The 14,575-nt window shown below is 45.7% G+C and overlaps 1 protein-coding gene across 2 annotated transcripts in view; it reads left to right on the forward strand.

Moving 5' to 3' along the window:
• Positions 1 to 14,575, forward strand: part of ZC3H11A (zinc finger CCCH-type containing 11A) — a 28,016-nt gene continuing 13,441 nt past the window's right edge. Inside the window, exons 1-8 of one of the 2 annotated variants that reach the window (XM_040985485.1) lie at positions 1 to 83; positions 1,346 to 1,465; positions 2,573 to 2,696; positions 4,568 to 4,771; positions 5,537 to 5,653; positions 5,874 to 5,954; positions 7,127 to 7,237; positions 12,375 to 12,437. In XM_040985485.1, coding sequence (XP_040841419.1) covers positions 30 to 83; positions 1,346 to 1,465; positions 2,573 to 2,696; positions 4,568 to 4,771; positions 5,537 to 5,653; positions 5,874 to 5,954; positions 7,127 to 7,237; positions 12,375 to 12,437 — 874 coding nt within the window. In that variant the 5' untranslated portion in view covers positions 1 to 29. The remainder of the gene's footprint in view (positions 84 to 1,345; positions 1,466 to 2,572; positions 2,697 to 4,567; positions 4,772 to 5,536; positions 5,654 to 5,873; positions 5,955 to 7,126; positions 7,238 to 12,374; positions 12,438 to 14,575) is intronic. The other variant, XM_040985486.1, reaches the window with a different exon arrangement.

Consider the following 14,575-nt stretch of genomic DNA (forward strand, 5'->3'; position numbering starts at 1 on the left):
GCTGCTCGGGGTCTGAGGACTTACCCAGCATGCCCAATCAAGGAGAAGATTGCTATTTTTTTTTCTATTCTACATGTACCAAAGTAAGATTTGGCAACTGTGAATCAGTTTGTTTTTCCTACAGCTTCCTTAATAGAAAGGAATAAGATTTTGTTCTTTTTTTTTTTTTTCTTACTTCCTCGTATTCTATAAAAGTGAAAACATGGCATATAGTCAGCATGGGTGCCTTGCTTCCTATAGTTCACCTGTTTAAGCACTTAGGAAATTGGGGCACTTTCATCTCTCTTGCTAATTTTAATTTAATATAATTTTATTGAATTGGGTGAGTAGAGTAGTTAATGCATTGAATCTGGCCCCTCTGTTCCCCCAGATCTTTTCTTGCCAAGCGTATAAAGCCATCTTTCTGAATATGCTGTTGCGTCTTTTTTGCTTTTGTCTGCATCAGAGTTTCCCATTTGTCTACCTCTCTATTTAGACACATCTACTGTTTTTTGTTGTTGTTACACCTTTCTATTCTGTGGTTATTTTATAAAAATATCTTAAATCATCTTTCTGTGTCAGTTTTGATCAAAACTCTGATGCAATTTCATTTATCAGCACTTTGCACAACAGCATTTTGTTTCACGTATTGACGTGTAGGGTATTTAAGAGAGTGTAATTATTGTATGCTAATTATGCTTGTATTCTTATATAACTTATATTCATCTACTTGTTTAGTTTTTTTTCAAATGGCTACAGGAGCTGGGGCCAGACCAGTCTTGAGGCCTGGAGCCAAGGCACGCTATCCGGGTGTCTCCCTGTGGTGACAGGGATCCAAATCTGGGAGACATTACTAGGTTTCTGCGGGTGCGTTAGTGGCAAGCTGGCTAGGTGGCAGAGCATTGGGACCTGAACTGACACTCAGAGTGGGATGCCAGCCTTGCAGGCAGCGAGTCAGCAGCTTGACTTGCTTTTCTACAACACCCCCCCCCCCTCCGCCCTTCAGGTGTTCTTTAAAAATACATTTTATGAGTTTGCACCATTAGGGGAGTAAACCAGCAGAAAGGCGATTTCTTTCTGTCTCTTTCTTTCTCTCTGAGTAAGTAAAATAAATCTTTAAAAGAAGATAATTCCTGACACAGCTGCTAGTCTCACTCTTGCCTGTCTGTGGCATTGACGTTGTGTGAGCAGAGAGCTCTGACAAGAGGACGACGACTGTCGGAATGTGTCCCCATCAGCCTTCTCCCCTGTTGCCTGCCTTGCTCCTCACTAATTCAAGCTTTTCTAGATTCCAGGAAACCTGGGGACCTTTTCTGTTTCAGGACTGTATAGTTCTTTCTGACCTGAATGCACACTTTGTTTACAGGGTGATAGCTGCCCATTCCGTCACTGTGAGGCCGCGCTAGGAAATGAAACTGTTTGCACCTTATGGCAAGAAGGGCGCTGTTTTCGACAAGTATGCAGGTTTCGGCACATGGAGATTGATGTAGGTTTCATCTTGTGTCATAATGTAATATGATGAGTAGCCTGGGGTTATGGATGGCCAAGAAGAAGATGTAGGGCAAAAGTGATGCTTTGTTTTGTTATAGCATGTAAGTTGATTTTTTTTTAATGATACAGAGAAATTTCCTGTGTTATTAATGTGTAAGTTTAGGGAGCTTGAATTGTTAGCTTTTTTTTTTCTGGAAATTTTGGTGATATAGCTAAGGTTGAAAATGTTATATGTGAATGTGGGGGAATTTGCTTATTAAAAACTAAGCTCAAAAGTTGTAAACAGTGTAAAGTTTCTGAGTCACTAGGAAATAAATTATTGCCATTCTCTAACACCTCCAAACACTTCGAGAATTTCCTACAAATGAAGACTATACACAGTCATAAGACACCATCAAAATTAGGAAATGGTGGGTTTCCACCACCTCCGCATGACTGATACCGCCCTACCCTATGACAAAAGGAGCAAACTCAACAATAAGCAAAAATGATAAGAATATTAGAAATGAACACCGATACATTACCTCCATATAATCATCAGATCCCATTTAAGTTGGCAGGTTGACCCAGTCGTAGTAGACTGGGCTGTGAAAGCAGCAGGTCTGGATTGCAGTGCTGTGTCAGCTGGTCGTCGGATGCTCCAGGAGCCTTCAGCCGAGCACAGTTGCTCAGTCTGGCTGCCAATGGCCTTGGAATTTTTCTGGTAGTTACAGACCAGTTATTTTACCTGCTGAGACAACCACAGAGGGACTTAAAATTCAGTGAATGCATAGAGGGCTCATTTTGAAGTTAATGAAGTGAAAACTTGGGCAAAGATCAGTGCAGGACCAAGGAAAGTTGAAAGGAATGTTTGACAAGTTGTTCTTTCCACCTAGAAAACAACAGTAGCTATTCTGCCTATCTTTTGAATGTGATGCGGTATCTTTCATACTTTTAAAAAATGATATTAAGTATAGCAATACTTGATTCTCATTACTGAAGAATGTTCTGTTGTGTGAATGCAATTCAGTGTATTTATGTACTCTAGTGCTGATGTATGCTTGAATTGCTGTTAGAATTTTGGAACTATTTCTTGAAAACAGTATGCTCTTCTCTTTTACAGAAAAAACGTAGTGAAATTCCTTGTTATTGGGAAAACCAGCCATTGGGATGTCAGAAACTAAACTGTGCTTTCCATCACACCCGAGGACGTTATGTTGACGGCCTTTTCCTACCTCCAAGCAAAAGTGAGATTCGTTTGGAACTTTAGAAGAATGATGAGTGTTCACTGAAAACCTCTTGCTGTGCTTTGTACAGTCTTTTATACATATTGTTGTCTTTCTGTTCAGTGAGAGTAGTGTTAACTGCACTTCAGGGGTGGACTAGATCCCGTGAAGGTTAAGGGCTAGGATGTGGCCGTATATGCAAGGTTGTTTTTTTTGAAAGATTGACAGAAAGATCTTCCATCTGGTGGTTCACTCCCCAAGTGGCCACAATGGCCTGAGCTGAGCCAATGCGGAGCCAGGAGCTTCCTTCAGGTCTCCCACATGGATACTGGGTCCCAAGGCTTTTGGCCATCCTCCACTACTTTTCGAGGCCACAAGAGGAAAGTGGAGCAGCTGTGATACAAACCTGCCATATGATATCCCAGCGCATGCAAGGCAAGGACATTAGCCACAAGGCTACTCTGCCTGGCCCCAATGGTTTCTTAGATGGTGCTTCATTTAGATCACCACAGCTTAACTTCATTTCCCATTTTCCTGTGAGACCCTTAGGAGATTTTCAAGAGAAACTGTTTCTACAACCCAGAAGTTGGCAAATCCAGTCTTCTTCCTGTTTCACAAAAAAGATTTATTGGAATGCTCTGTTGCTTATTCATCTGTTTTTTGTTATTTTTGTTTTTGTTTTAGGGATGTTAGGGAAATTAAAAAAAAAAAATTGACAGATTTATGGAGAGAAGGAGAGAAGGAGAGAAAGGTCTTTCCACCTGCTGGTTCATTCCCCAGATGACTGCAACAGCCATTCCTAAGATACTGATGCTGATCTGGAACCAGGAGCTTCTTCCTGGTCTCCAGTGTGGGTTCAGGGTCCCAAGGACTTGGATCATCCTCTGCTGCTTTCCCAGGCCACAAGCAGGGAGCTGGAAGGGAACTGGAACAGCTAGGACATGAACCACCGTCCATATGGGATCCTGTTGCATGCAAGGCAAGGACTTTAGCCACTAGGGTATCGGGCCCAGCCCATCTGTGCTTTTTTTTAAGATTGATTTTGTTTGAAAGACAGAGTGATCATCAGAGAGATACAGAGACAGCACCCTTTCATCTACTGGCTCACTCCCCAGAGAGCTGCAAGAGCCACAGCTGGCCATGCCAAAGCCAGGAGACTAAAACTGTCAGAAGTCTCCCCGTGAGGGGCTGGGCCCAGATACCTGGGCGTTGTCCTGTGTTTTCTCAGGTGTGCTTATGAGAAGCTGGGTCAAAGGTGGAAAAGCTAGGACTCCAGCACTATGCTAAGGGATGCTGGTGTCACAGCAATGGCTTACTCCACTGTGCTGCAACACTGCTATCAACTGCCATCTTTTAAAAGCTATGTCTTTGCTAAGCATAAAACCTAAGATGAAATGTTTTGATTATGCAAATATATACTAAACATCTGGCCTGTGTTCATTCTGTTTTGAATGCTCACTTGGAGTCTCTCTGCACCATGAAGAGTGGTTAAAAGCACATTTCTAGGGCAGTATTGTGCAAGCCACGGCTGTGTCTGTGACACCAGCTTGCCATGTGAGCACCAAGTCGGTTTGAGTGAGTGCTGCACTCTGATCCAGCTCCTTGCTGATGGCGCCTAGAAAGCGATGGAGCCAACATCACCCACACGCTTCAGCTTCTGACTTGCCCAGCGCCCTCTTTTGGAGCCATTTGGGAAGTGAACCATTTGGGGTAGATTTCTCTGTCATTCTGCTTTTCATATAAATATGTCTTTTAAGGAAACCACGTGTTTTCCCTTTCCGAGAGCTTGAAACTGATAGCACGACACAGATGCCTTAGGGAAATGCAGGCCAGGGCTTTCTGAGTTGGGACTATAGTTTCTGTTGTTAACAGTGCTGGTTTTGTATGTTTAGCTGTTTTGCCCACTGTGCCTGAGTCTCCAGAAGAGGAAGTGAAGACTAGCCAGCTCACATCTCAGCAGAGCAAACTGCCCGTCCAGTCCAACCCATGCCCTCAGCTGCGGAGTGTTATGAAAGTAGAAAGTTCCGAAAACGTTCCTAGCCCCACACATCCCCCAGTTGTAATCAATGCTGCAGATGATGACGAAGATGATGATGGTAAGTGATAGTTGTTACTGCTCTAAGATTTGTATTTATTTGAAAAGCAGGGTTATAAGAGGAGAAGGACATTCCCGTCTGCTGGTTCACTCCCTAAATGGCTGCCACAGCTGTTCTGGACCAGTCCAAAGCTGGAAGCTGGGAGCTTCTTTCAGGTCTTCCACATAGGTGCCAGGGCCCAGACTTGGGCCACTTTTGCTGCGTTCACAGGCCTTAGCAGGGAGCTGAATCAGAAACCGGGCAGCCAGAACTTCACTTGGGGTCTGTATGGAATGCTGGCACCACAGACTGAGACGACGTGTGTTGTGCCATGGTGCCAACCAAAACTGATTTTTTTTTTAAGATTTATTTATTTATCTTTATTGGGAAGCCAGATTTACAGAGAAAATAAAGAGATCCTCCATTTGCTTTTTCATTATTTCCCAGTTGGCTGCAGTGACTGAATCAGAGCCGATTCAAAGTCAGTAACTTCTTCCGGGTCTCCCATGTGGGTGCAGGGTCTCAAGGCTTTGGGCCGTCTTCCCCTACCTTCCAGGCCCCAAGCTGGTAGCTGGAAGAAGAGTGGAGCAGCTGGGATATGAACCAGCACCCATATGAGATCCCGGCATGTTCAAGGCGAGGACTTTAGCCACCAGGCTACCATGCCAGGCCCCAAGTGATGTTTTTTTATAGCAAATGGATAGTCAGCTTTGCTGAATAGAATATTGAATTTCAGCTCTACACCCATGTTTAATTGCTGGTTTGTCTTAAATGTTGACCCAACAGATCAATATTCTGAGGAGGGTGAAGAAACCAAGACCCCCACCCTGCAGCCAATTCCTGAAGTCCACAATGGATTACGGGTGGCTTCTACCCGGAAACCCGGGGCCAGTTTAAAGCAAGGTAAGCAGGGGACTGTGCGCGTGCTGAATGTTTATATATACTTGAAAGTGTCCAAATTGTTTGAAGCTTAGTTCACAGTCACTAACAATTCCCTTCTCTCCCCCTGTGCTGCCTGCATTCGTAATTTGTTTTAGTTATTTATTGCAAACATACTTGAATGTCTGGTATATTCAGATAAAATGCTGTTGTTCTTTATTTAATTTTTATTTGGGCTTCTTAGGTGAATGTTTGAATTTTGGCATAAAAACTCTTGAGGAAATTAAATCAAAGAAAATGAAAGAGAAATCCAAGAAGCAAGGAGGTAAGTCTGCCTGAATTATGGCCAGGCCGATTGGTGCTGGGGAAGGTAGTGGGGGCTTTGGGAAACAGCAGCCAAGGAGAGCCCATGGGCCTCTGCGGAAAGCTCTCAGAAGTCTATCTTCTGAAGAGAACATTTGAAAGTTATTTTGCACTAAAATAAATTTACTTCTTAATTCAGATTCCCACAGAAGTTAGGAAGTCCTTGCATAGATTTTACTTTTTGAGGCTTGTTTGAAGTAAAGCTTGGCTTCCATGAAATCGTGGTTGATTTTTAAATTCTTTTTTTTTTTTTTTTTTTTAAAGATTTATTTTTATTATTTTTTATTGGAAAGGCGGATATACAGAGAGGAGAGACAGAGAGGAAGATCTTCCATCCGATGATTCACTCCCCAAGTGAGCCGCAACGGGCCGATACTATGCCGATCCGAAGCCAGGAGCCTCTTCCGGGTCTCCCACGCGGGTGCAGGGTCCCAAAGCTTTGGGCCGTCCTCAACTGCTTTCCCAGGCCACAGGCAGGGAGCTGGAAGGGAAGCGGGGCTGCCGGGATTAGAACCGGCGCCCATATGGGATCCCGGGCGTGCAAGGCGAGGACTTAACCACTTGCGCCACCGCGCTGGGCCCGATTTTTAAATTCTTTGCAGCCATGTTGCAGTTCCTACTTTGTCCTGGTTGAGCACATACGATAAGGGATCCGACAGAGGGCCTGTGAAGAACGCCTTCTAAAAGCCAGGATAAAGAGAGACTTTTTATCTTGTAATAGCAGAGTTCTTCTTCCAGTACTTTAAGGAAGCCTTATGGACCTTACCTCAACCTGGTTGATTTACATTTTCAGTCCTAAAAATTGTAAGAATGGCGTGAAATATGGGCTAGAAAAGGAAGCCAGCGATTGCTACTGAGACCCCTCTTGTTAAAGCTTGTTGGCCGGGACCTGGAGGAGGAAAGGCTTTCAGATGTGTCTGATAGCTAGTAAAGTGAGCCCATGAATCCTCAAAACAGGTTTACATTTTGTTCTTGAATCATACTCCTGGCTTCTGCAAGAACTGCTCCATTTCTGGTAGCCAGAGATAATACAGAAAGGCTGGTGGGCCTTTAATCATTAGTCTGTGTTGGATTTAAGTGGTCCCAGAAACAGATTCTGCATAAATTTTTCACTCTTTGGCTTATTTTATTCAGAAGGTTCTTCTGGAGTTTCCAGTGTTTTACTCCAACCTCAGCCCATTCCAGGTCCTGAAAAAGAGAATGTCCGGACCGTGGTGAGGACAGTGACTCTCTCCAGCAAACAAGGTAAGGGGTGGCTGGGTTAGGCTTTTGTATAACTGGGGAAAAAAATCTTTCTATGTGTGTGTGATGGATTTACAGAAAAACTAGCATGTTAAGTTTTAAGAATGAAAAGAATAATGAGTGTGTCTGACTTCACTGGTTTCAAGGATTGAGTTCCTTAGGCCAGCAGCCCTGTTTATGTGTATTTATTTACTATTTTTGCATGCCTATTGAGAATATTTTGACTTGCCATTAAGCATAAGGAACTGCAAGAAACCTTTTGTTAAAAATACGGAAATCTTTTCACTAATTTTAAATTAATCAGGAATTGCTACACAAGTAATTTTAACATGATCACATTTAAGTATTTATCCCATTGAAACAACAAAGAATCAGAAGAGGTTGCTTGTTAATGGGATGATAAAGAAAGTTACTGAGGGGATGGGTCTCAGGACATGGCATCTCATGCCTGGATCCCAGATGCCAGCCACCATGTGCACGTGGTGAGCTGTCCCCGGGCCTGCCTGGGCTCCAGGGGACACCCCTTTGGGGTGAGTACACCGAAGAGGGAGGTCTCTGTGACTGGGCAGGTCCAGGGCCCACCCACCCCCCATCATTGGGCGGTGAATGGGATTAGGGAGGGGTGCGACCTTGGGCCTGGGAGTTTAAACCTCCAGCAGTCTCCTGACTGCTGGGTCTCAGGACTGGGCGTCTCATACCTGGATCCCAGATGCCAGCCACCACATGCACGTGGTGAGCTGTCCCCAGGTGACCGGTGCACCATTTGGTACCATGCTCCACCTGCTGGCCGCCCGGCCGGAACCTCTGGAATTTTAGTTCTTTGAATCGCTGGTTAAGTTGCTCCAGATCAAACCCACTGTGTTTCTAGGACGTGAATCAATCCTAAAGATTCCCAATGACAGTAACTCTTCCTTTGAAGAGCTTGTAATCACTGAATAATGCTGACCACCAAATACCAGTCCATGCAAAAGCTGTGGCTCGGGTCTTGTCCAGCAGAATCATATCTTGCTACCTGACATGATGATGGATCAGGAGAAGGGTCACATTAAGCAGGGCCATTACATTAACTAGCTCTCAAGAACCATATCCGGGGGTAAATTCTATGGGGGATGTGTGGGCCCAGCCCTGTGGAAATTCTAAACCCACTGGTTAGCTCAAGAGTTGGGGACTAAGCTAGGTGTGACCAAGGAGCCTGCCATCAATCACAGGTAAAGGAACCCGCAACAGTCTGAACTGGTCAAGGCAGCAGCACCCAAATGTGCATCCTGAATAGGGTGTGGTGTGGGCCAGGCTGCAACGTTCACCAACTCATACAAGGCCAAATGGAAGGCCAGACTTCGCTGGAACCTGGCCTTAAAACCCAATGGCATGTATGAGAACTGGGTCTGGGAGTGGATTAAGTGGAGGAACCTGGGAAACTCCCTTGGTGAGTCATAGCTCCCGCTGGTGAACATGTGGTCCAGACCTGGGAGTCAGACAAGCTGGGAAAAGTAGCTCCAACAACTGCCTAATGTGTCAGTTGGTAATGGAACAGGGTGGACCAGGCAGGACTGAGCAAACCTTATCCCACAAGCGAAACTAGAGACCAGGATGGAGCACAGGTCATGCCGAGCTAGGCTGTTGCACCTACTGGTCTGCGTGAGCCAGGACCGCTAAGCCACAGTGTCTAAGGCAGAGGTCGGGACAGGTGAGGGGCTGAGCCAAGCTGAGTCAGAGCACCACTGGCGTGCGTGATCTATGGCTGGGAACAGGCCCGGTTGGGGAGCTAAGGGGACGACCTTAATTGGGTTGAGGCTCCCACCAAGGGGCGCATGAGCTGGAATTGGGGCTGCGTTCTAATCAGGAAACAGTTGTATCCCTTGGCACAAGTGTGGACTGGGATTGGATGCACTGAGCCAGGCCAGACTCGAACACCCTCTGGTGTTCTGGAGGACCAGGGTAGATGTGGGGTGGACTAGGCAAGGTCTCAACCCCTGCTGAACCATGTGTGAGCCATATGTGGGTATGGACAAGCCATGGCTGGGCTGAAACAACCAACAGCAAGAACCAGTTTGGGTTGAAGGCCATCAGGAAAAGCCACTGTTCCTGCTAGGACAGGAGGTGAACTGAGTAGGGCTGGCTCATGGACCCCCTGGTATGTGCAAAATCTGGCACTGGGAGAGGTTCTGATGGAGGAGCCTGGGCAACTCCTCTGGCAGGACATGGGCCCGACAGGTATGCACAAGAAACATGAAACAGCCCAGAACAGGCCATGGAAAGTTACCCACTGGCATACATTTGGCATGAGTCGGGAGCAGACCAGGCTGAATCAGTTCACGTCATCCACTGGCAAATCCGAGCACCAAAACAGTATGGGTCGAGCCAAGTTTGGTCGCAACAAAAACTAGTGCACATTACAGAATGCCAAGGTGAGGTTGCCTGTATCAGATGTGACCGCAGCACCCAACCAGCAAGCGTGAGAACCAGGAAGGGAGGGGGCGGAGCCAGCAGGGGGAATATAGGGGGTTTCCCTTTCTGGACGGCTACTCCCATTGGAAAGCTAGAGCTGGGATGGGGACAGACCAGACTAAGCAGGGCTACAACTCCTGGGCACCTCATGTGGACTAGATCAGGGAAAAGCCAGGCTGGGCTGATTGTTCCTACTGGTGCAGACTAAAATTAGAGTGGGTGAGGGTTCTTTGGGCTTAGCCACAGCATCAGCTGGCAGAAACTGGCACTGGGGGCTAGTTCTGTCAAGTCAAACCACAGAACCACTGGAGAGTGTATAATCCAGGAGTGGGAGAGGCCTGGGAGGGAAGTAGTGGGCTCCCTCTTGGGTTATCACTTCCACGGGAGAGCACGAAAAGTAGGACAGGAGCTGGGGTGTCTAGACAGACACCCAACAACATCCATGAGGGCTGCATAGTGGAGCTGGTTAGATGGAACAAAGCTTTAAGACTCATTGACATGTATGAGAGCTGAATGGGGTGTGGGACAGATTGGACTAGTCTGCTACACATACTGGCTAACAAGGGTAGGGGGCAGGCCTGGAGGGGGTTATTATGGGTCACTCCAACTAGGCTGCAGCTCCCACTGGTTTATGCAAGGGCCGAGTATGTGCTGGGCAGAACCAGGCTGGACTGCAACACCCATTGGTTCCAGTGGAAGTCGGGGCTGAAAACAGAACCAACCCAGCGATTGGAACCACCAGCTGATTGGGGCGATAGACTGTGCCGGGCCCTGTACTTGCTAGTACATACCAGAATCTGGTCTAAGAACACCTCAGACAAAGTTTCTTTGGAGATCTTCCCAATCAAAATACTGGACTCGAAACCCTAACCAAGAAAAGACAGAAGACAGAACAAGTCAATCAATCATCTGAGCTATTTGTTGGCAGCGAAATACGGGGCACATGGAGGCTCTATGATGGACTATGTCAATCAGTGGATTCTTCAAAGACCTCATAGTGCTTGGAGTGGCAAGATTGGCAGCAATTCATAACTGTTGAACTATCAAAACGACTTGAGCAAGAACCTCGGAGCATGCCCTACATCCAAGACCTGGGGAGGGTGGAAAATTGGGTGGGCCTTCTCCCTTAATACCCCCCTTTAAACATGAAGGAAACAATATGGAAATAATACTCTCACCCACTTTCCTACAGCCCTTGAACCTTTTTACCCTAATTAACTATGTAAAGATTGTCAAAAATATAATAAAAAAAAATTTTTTTTAAAGTTACTGGGGGAACTGGCGCAGTAGCTTAGCAGCGGAAGACCTCACCTTGCATGCGCCGGGCCTGCTTCCCATCCAGCTCCCTGCTTGTGACTTGGGAAAGCAGTCGAGGACGGCCCAAAGCCTTAGGACCCTGCACCCATGTGGGAGACGCAGAAGAGGCTCCTGGCTCCTGGATTCAGAATGGCTCAGCTCCAGCCATTGCGGCTGCTTGGGGAGTGAATCATCGGATGGGAAATCTTCCTCTCTGTACTGCGTTCGAGTAGTTTCATTAAAAGCCCAATTATGTGAAGGAAGTGTAACTGAGGATCTTGCCATTGGTTGGCTTAAAGTTTTGTTTTCTTGGGCTCAGTGTAGTAATGTAGTGGTTAAGGTCCTCGCCCTGAGCGTGCCAGGATCCCATATGGGCGTTGGTTCTAATCCTGGCGGCCCCACTTCCCATCCAGCTCTGCCTGGTAAATCATTGGACTGGAGATCTTTCTCTCTGTCTCCCTTCTCTCTGTATAAATTTTTTTTAAAAAAAAGTTTTGTCTTGCAATTGGCAACTGTGTTGCTTTTGTTGGCACCATGTTTAATGGTTCTTCACTGTGAGTCCTTGTTAAGACTGAGACCTAATTTTCTTTTCTTTTTTTTTTTTTTTTAAATAATCTTAGTTTATTAGGGTACAAAGGGTCAAGGGCTACAGGGTGAAAGTGGGCAATATCATTGTTTCCACACTAATATAATCATTTTGCCCTGTATCTGGGGTTAGGGGAGTAACAAAGGGAAAAGCCCCACCCTACCTCCCACCCATCCCCAATCCCCAACATGAGGCGCTCTCCAAGGGTCCTGCTCAGTTTTGATAGTTCATCAGTTCTGGATTGCTGCCAGTCTCACCATGCCAACCGCAATGGAACCTATTCAGAGTCCACTGGCTGACAGTCTCTTGATGGTTGGGGTTCCAAGATCAGCAGTTCAGTTGGAGAGATATCCAAAGAAGCTTCATCTGAGTTGATCCCAGATCTGATTCTTGCGTGAGTTTGCTAGTACAGACTCCAACACTGCTCGTCACACCAATCAGCTTACGCATATGCTGGTCGTTGTGATTGCTGGGTCCGTTCGGTTTCCAGCCCCGTCTTCCTTGTGAACCAACGGGTGTTGTAGTCCAGCTCGATTCTACCCACTTCATACTCGGTCTTCATGCAAACCAGTTGGAGCTGCAGCCTAGTTGGGGCGACTCCCCTAAACCCCTACCAGTTCTGCCCCCTACCCTGGTTCCCATGCTTGCCAGTATGCACCGCAGGCTTGTCCCAAGACTGAGACCTAATTTTCCATAGACTTCCTGTTGGGTTTATATTAAAATTAGAACATATTTTATATCTATATTAGTTGCTAAATGCAGGGAAATTAGTTAATGCTAGAGAAATTCTGTTTTTTTTTTTTATTTCAGGAGAAGAACCATTGGTCAGACTGAGTCTTACGGAGAGACTAGGGAAACGCAAATTCTCAGCAGGTGAGCTGGTTTGTGTCTTTGTGTTTTCTGCTGTTGTACATTAACGTGGTTCTGTCTATTCATACTGATCTGTCCTGCACACCTGGCTGAAAGCACGTACCAAATTTCCTGATTTTCTGTGTACATGATACTTTTTGTGAAGTTGTAGACAATTTTTAAGATTTGAAAGGCAGAGGTACAGACAGGGACAAAGATCTTCCATCTGTTGGTTCATTCTAAATGGTTGCAACAGTTGGGACTAGGTCAGGCCAAAGCCAGCAGCCAGGAACTCAGCCCAGTGTCCCCGGGGGGTGAAAGTGGAGCAGCTGGGTTCAAACCAGCACATGTCAGGTACTGGGGTCACAGGTGGCTGTTAGCCTGCTCAGTAAGAACACCAGCTCCGGGGAGCTTTAGAAATTTAAACTGTTTTAGTTAAATTTGATTATCATCATAGCCTTGTCCTTTTAGAAGGTACTAGATTTGGACCCAGCATATTAGCTAGAGGCTAAATCCTCACCTTGCAAGCTTGGGATCCCATATGAGTGCTGGTTTGTATCCTGGCTGCTCCACTTTCCGTCCTGCTCCTTGCTTGTGACCTGAAAAAGCAGTCAAGGACGGCCCAAATCTTTGGAATTTTGCACCCATGTGGGAGACCTGGAAGAAGCTCCTGGTTTCAGATCGGCTCAGCTCTGATTGATGCAGTCACTTGGGGAGTGAACCAGCAGATGGAAAATCTCTCTCTCTGTAAATCTGGCTTTCCAACAAAAGAAAATAAATAAATCCTTAAAAAGAAAATATACTAGGTTTAGGGGCCAGTGTTATGACGGAATAGTAAAGCCAGCATGCGCTAATTTGAGTCCTGGCTGCTTTGATTTGGATCTAGCTCCCAGCTAATGACCTGGGATAGCAGTGGATCATGTCCCAAATACTTGGGTCCCTGTCACCCTCATGGGAAACCCAGAAAAGCTCCTGGCTCCTAACTGACCAGGCCCAGTGCTGGCTATTGCAGCCTTCTGGGAGGTGAGCAAGTATAAGAAAGATTAATTTCTCCCTTTCTGTCCCTCCCTCCCCTCCTATTTCCCTCCCTCCCTCTTCCCTCTCTCCCTCCTCTCTTTCTTTCCCTTTCCCTTTCTCTAAGTGGGTTTTTTTTTTAAGTGTTTTAAAATACATTTTTTAAAGACACTGGGTTAGGGCCCGGCGGCATGGCCTAGCGGCTAAAGTCCTCATCTTGAACGTGCCAGGATCCTATATGGCGCCGGTTCTAATCCTGGCAGCTTCACTTCCCATCCAGCTCCCTGCCTGTGGCCTGGGAAAGCATTCAAGGACAGCCCAATGCTTTGGGACCCTGCACCCGTGTGGGAGACCCGGAAGAAGTTCCTGGATCCTGGTTTTGGGCCAGCATAGCATCGGCCGTTGCGCTCACTTGGGGAGTGAATCATTGGACGAAAGATTTTCCTCTCTGTCTCCTCTCTGTATATCTGACTTTCCAATAAATAAATAAATAAATTTTTTTTTAAAAGACACTAGGTTTAACAAGAATATCTCCTCTCTTTAGATAAGTATAAATATAAGCATTGGTTTCTTAGAAGCATAATGTTGCTTTATAAGTCTGTCTCAGAAAGGTTATTTTGGAAATCTTTTCTCACTTGCTAGATGCCTTCATAAATACTGTTTTAAATGTACTTAAATGATACCTGATTTCCATTTGTTTTCTTGACATTGTACTCAGTGCTCTAACTATAAAGCAGTTCTGACTGGTAACATTTCAACTTTTTGGATAGTTGCGAAATGTGAATGTATCATTGAATTGGTTATGCAGTTATTGTTGCAAAAAGATTTAAAACAACCCCCCCCCCAAAATCCATCAGAAACCTTTACTGATGAAGTTATACCTGCACGCGTGACATGGTACACTCCTGGTTGTGTGTTAGAGTGCTTTATTGCATTTTCACCAGACCTCAAAGCTGTAAGGGAGCGTGCGTATTAAGCTCAAATTCATTTGGGGTTTGAATAACTCTTCTAAGACTTACTAAGTTATCTTCAATTAGATGTGTTATTGATTGGATAGTCACTTCCAGAAAGAGAGCTTAGAGAGGCAGAAATGATGCTGTCTCACGTTTCTTTCCTAGGAAAATGCCACCTCCAATTTTTTTTTTTTA

Source organism: Ochotona curzoniae, unplaced genomic scaffold, assembly GCF_017591425.1.
Source record: "Ochotona curzoniae isolate NIBS_2020 unplaced genomic scaffold, NIBS_Ocur_1.0 contig_430, whole genome shotgun sequence".
In the NCBI taxonomy this organism is placed as follows: domain Eukaryota; kingdom Metazoa; phylum Chordata; class Mammalia; order Lagomorpha; family Ochotonidae; genus Ochotona; species Ochotona curzoniae.